The sequence below is a fragment of the Acanthisitta chloris genome, unplaced genomic scaffold (assembly GCF_000695815.1).
Source record: "Acanthisitta chloris isolate BGI_N310 unplaced genomic scaffold, ASM69581v1 scaffold43418, whole genome shotgun sequence".
In the NCBI taxonomy this organism is placed as follows: domain Eukaryota; kingdom Metazoa; phylum Chordata; class Aves; order Passeriformes; family Acanthisittidae; genus Acanthisitta; species Acanthisitta chloris.
In genome coordinates this window covers 5,443-10,568 of record NW_008689456.1, presented here as the reverse complement: position 1 = coordinate 10,568, position 5,126 = coordinate 5,443, and the positions used below count along the sequence as shown (strand labels likewise).

The window sequence follows — 5,126 nt, the reverse complement described above, 5'->3', positions numbered from 1 at the left end:
ATATATATTACTTTAAATATACACCTCCCACCTGGTAACTGTAGGATGTGACACAAGACAAACTTCATCAGTTTCTGACCTTCTCCTGAATTTTTCAGTTTTAGGGCACTGGTGAAACAAACATGTTTGCTATCATACAACGATGCTGCTTCCACACACCTTTCAGAGTAAGTTACTGAAGCCTTTTCTGCTGTCTGTCTTTATTTAAAAGTAAAACAGTAAAAGATACAACTGGAGTATTGAAAAAAAAAGGTGGCTTCCAATTGGAGTAGCCATATATATCCCTCAGCTTTTCTGGGAGAGTTCCTAATTTCTACAGCAGCTTTAGGCAATTCTGTTTCTTTTTTATAAAATTGGAATTTTATTGTCTAGAGGTCTTTTTTCCTCCCTCCTTTTGGTAGAGTAGTGAGGGGAAAGTAGCTAATTTCTGGGGTAACCTCATCCTGCTTCTGTAGGAAATTATGTTTCACTCTGAAAAGGACTGATATATATCTTAACTTTAAAGTGCCTAATGAATGAATGTGTGGGGAGAAAGATAGGTGGGTATACAAACATTTTGCAGTCAGGTTTGCTTACTCACTCTGGAGAGTCCCATTGCTTTTCATCAGCTCCCTGGTGAAAGGTGCATCAGTTACCTTCATTAGTGTAGTTAAAAACATCTGAAATCCAAGAGGAGTGACAGCTGTGACGTGACCTGACCTGGAAAACCACTTGGTACAACATTCCATAGGCAGTTTAGGTAACTGCAGATCTGTCAGGCTGCACTGTGCAGTGTTTACGATGGGTTTTGTACTTGCAGCTCCAGAAGTTAGCTGGCCCCAGACTGCTGCTCTGTGGAAAGGATAAGACAACTTGGTCTCCTCTCGGCCTCCAGCAGCTGCAGAGGGATGTGTGTCTTCTCTCAAGAACTTCAAGACTCAAGCCAGCAGTAATTTATGCAACCAAGCTCCAGGCTTTTCACACCTCTCTGCCCTTCTTCAAGAAGAAAACACCTGCGGTATCTGAGGCAGAATCACAAAAAAAACCAGGATCACTGAAGGATTCTCCCAAGCCAGCCCTTTACTTAAGCCTGGCAGGGTTATTCCCGTTTGTCTACGTGCCAGTGGTTATGGCCATCAAGGGCACCTACTACCCAGAGCTGGCATTTGCTCAGGTCACATATGGTGCTGTAACAGCCTCTCTGCTAGGGGGAATGAGGTGGGGGTTTGCTCTCCCAGAAAACAGCCCGGCCAAGCCAGACTGGCTGAACCTGGCTAACAGTATAGTTCCTCCTCTGTTTGCCTGGCAAGCCTTGCTCTTGAAGGATATCACTCAGGGTGCAGTAATGATAGTGATGGCCTTGGGGATAGCACTGCACTATGATGTTTCCCTTCTTCCTACTTACCCGAGGTGGTTTAAAGTGCTGAGGGTAATAGGAACAGTGGTGATGGCAGCATCGCTATTGGCCACTGCATTTCTAAGGGCTGTTTTGGAGTAGCAGTGAAGGGACAGAAGAAATAAATAGCAAAACACAACTTAATAAATCATTAGGAAGAAAGGTATTATTGCCAAGAACATATTTATATGGAGTTCCAAGAGAAATAGAGATGGATTTGTTCTTAGGAGTCATATGATGGCAAGGAGCAAGATGCTTATTCTTGAAGCAAACTGATTTTCCTACTGATTTTCCAGCAAGTTAAGGAGGGGAGGATTGTAAATAGCAATGACTTCGAAGGCAAATGTGAGTCTGTCCTTATCCATTGAACAAAGCATCACTCTTGAATAAGATGTTGCTGTGAATTTAAAATGGAGATTCAAAATGACACGGGTATGAATGGCTCTATGCTGAATTATTAAACTATCTGGTTTGACTATAATGTGTGATCCTGTTCTGTGGTGGGGAGAACAACTCTAGTCATAAACAGTAACAAGGTGGAAGCAGTTCTCCCACTTGAGTGTTCAAAGAAGCAGCAGAGAATTGTGCAAAAGCACATCCATGTTCAGTTGCTGTTGTGTGGAACAAGATTCCTTTTTCACCTGAGCAGGTGCTGAAAATCACAGAATGGTTTGGGTTGGAAGGGACCTTAAAGATCATCTTGTTCCACCCTTCTAGGACACCACCTGCTAGACCAGGCTGCTCAGAGCTCCCTCCAGCCTGGCCTTGAACATTTCCAGGGATGCTGTGTGGCACAGTGCTGGTTGGGTAAGAAAGGATAGGTAAGGTTTGCAGTGGCAAACCAAGGTCAGCACTCACCTAAAATGTGTCATGCACTGCTGTGCCAGAGTGGGGAAGGCTGAGGAGCTTTATACCTTTGACAAGCTGCCATAGGATACAGGTCAGCTTCCTGCTCAGGCCTCCTGAAATAGAAGAGGATACCTGGGTGCTCTGTTCCTAGGTTTTGTTTGGTTTTAGGGCTGTCCAGTAAAGGAAGCTGCATGTAACATAGCCATGAAGATCTGTCATACTCCTAAATTAAAGGAGTATTGACTCATGCTGTGATGTGGACAAATTTATGATGACAAGGACTCACATGCTGGCACTAAAGGATTAGATAATGGGATTTAAAGTAGTTTGTCTTCCCCCTCCTCAGAAGCCATTTTATTTGAGCACCCAGAGCAGGTACAAAGGGACTTGTAGCCTGCAAACACTCCCTGATGGGCCTGTTACTGAAACCACTGCAGAAGCATATGGTCTTTGTACTTAAGTCTTCCTAACAAACACATCATTTAGTAGAAGACAAAACCTAAGTCACATGGACTTTATTTTCTAGTCTCAGATACCTCAATAAACCTGTGAAATTGTATGTGGCATATTTATTGTAAGCTTTTTAGCAGAAGTATATAGGTACAGTATAAGATGCAAGAAGAAAGCTGAAAAGTGACATCCACAAATGGTCTTAGGACCAGATAAACCTTAGGACCTAGATAATCCTCTTAGTTCTTTTGCAGCGCTATTTTTCATTGTTGTTCTACACAGAATAAAGCACATATTGTCCACTTAAAAGCCATTACCTGTTCATTCTGCAAAGAACAGAGCTTTAAGAAACTTGCCTATCCTGGAGACAGTGCTGAAACCACAGCTCTCTAGACCAGCCTCTCACTTTTGCAACCTGTCAACCTTTACATGCTAACAGCATCATCCCAGTGAAGCAAAACTGTGTTTCTTAGCTGACTATAAAAGAAATAAAATTGAGTTTGTGAATGAAAATGTTTCATCTAGTCTTTCTTACTCATGGCATTTATTAAGGTGAGTCCAGAGCAGAGTCCTGCCTTTGGCTTGATTCAGTGAAAGAGGTGCTGACCATAGTCAACCAGCTTCAAAGTTCCAATCAAATGTGACAGAATCAGCTACAAAGCCTGGAGAATGCAACTTCAGACAACTGCAGACTCCCTCAAGCTCCACTGAACCAGAAAGTTGGGGTGGGGGATCAGAAGTGAACTCCTAGTTCCCAAATAAAATACAGCTAAGGTAACGTTCCTCAAATGGCTCCACAATGGACCCTGAAATATGAAGGAGAAAGCCCAAGAAATACTACCTGTGATTTCATCCCAGAGAGGGCTGAAGAGAGCTGGCAAGGCACAGCCAGACTTTCAAGAAGTCTGAGTGATTTTACACTGAGAAAATAATGAGTATTTTACTGCAGATGTGTGTTATTTGAACAATTTAAACAGTCACAGTTTATAACCAACCTTCTCCAAAGGTCCTACTGGGAAACAGGATTTCCAATAAAAAGAAAACCTATTATATCAGGGGGGCAGTGGTACAACTCATTGCAATATGAAAGCACCCTATAACAGAGCATTCCACAGTCAGTTCTGAAAATGCATTTTATTATGAAAATCTGCTTAAACAAGCTTATATTTGAAAAAATACATTAATTCAGACACATAAGAAATCCTCTGAAGTAAAAGCACACACAAGATTATAGGACAATCAGAGAAACAAACTCTCCATCATCTAGCATGTTTTAGCCCAACCCCCTGTTAGAATTTAAGACCTAGATTCTCCAGGTACCTGCAGCACTCAACCTTGGAGGATTTGATTCATGTATGGATCTGGTTTTTTTACACAGAGGATACTGACCTAGACATGAATGCTCCTTTGTCTACACAGTGCAGGCTTCCTGTTTTGTGACATTCCAGTTGTGGTTTTGTGTTCCAGAATAACACTGTCTATCAAAGTTCAAGCAGCCTCACTTCAGATTCCATCCAAATCATCCACAGCTGTGCAGAAAATGCAATCGTAGTGTGCAAAAAGCAACTTCAAGTATGTTAATTAAATGATTCTAGAAATAACTCCGAACTCCTAGTAGTAGTGTTCTACTAAGTGTATCCACGCTAAATACAAACTCCTTAAGAGCACACTGATAGCATCACTTGAATGCTGAATGCAGATAATTCTATCACAAAAAGCTCCATATGCCCAAATCTGGAAGGGGCAGCATAGAAGACATAGCAAAGGTGAATGTATGTGCCATGTAGAACAGCAAGTATTGCAACGCCAAGTCTCAGCGTGTGTCACACAGGGTAAAAACACATTTCACTACGGGGAGAAAAAAAAAGGGGGACAAAAGGCTTTCCCTGTTTTCATACTAAGAGCAGCCCTAAACAGAACAGCAAATCTAACGAGTTGGACTTCCGTTTAAAATTCATCAGAGCTTACATAAAAAGGAGCTCTACTGCCATCACTGACACCACTGAGAAGGAAAGCCAATGCTGAGGTGGAATGACATTATTAGAACTGTGAGGATAACCCTCCGGAACAGGGAATTCTCAGCCACTCACCATCCAAGTTAGTGGAGTGGCCAGAAAGTATCCAGTTCATATTTAATGCCTGTCATGTCTGGCAGCAGAAAAGAGACTCAAATGCAACAAGGTCCTAAGTGGAGCTACCAAGTCCTTCCCATCTGTTACTTTCTCTTCCTTGTTTTCAGCCAGAAAAAGACAAGTAATGCTATCCAAATCACCCATCTGATCTTATCTACAGGTAATTCCTTGCTGTCAACAGTAACCTCCTTCCAGATGTAAGGCTGGCTAAAATGCCAGCTTGGTGCACCTGAGTGAGGTCCACCTGATTCATGTCTCCAATGTGCTGGAATTATCTATGCAGATTTTTACAGGGCAAATTCCACATTTATTTCAGTGAG

At 42.1% G+C, this 5,126-nt stretch overlaps 1 protein-coding gene across 1 annotated transcript; it reads left to right on the top strand.

Annotated features, from left to right (window-relative positions):
• Positions 1–122: 122 nt before the first annotated feature.
• On the top strand, positions 123–1,477 carry TMEM69 (transmembrane protein 69). The gene is made up of 2 exons (XM_009081391.1): positions 123–167; positions 800–1,477. The coding sequence occupies exons 1-2, from the start codon at positions 123–125 to the stop codon at positions 1,475–1,477; spliced, it is 723 nt and encodes a 240-aa protein (XP_009079639.1).
• The last annotated feature ends 3,649 nt before the right edge of the window (positions 1,478–5,126 follow it).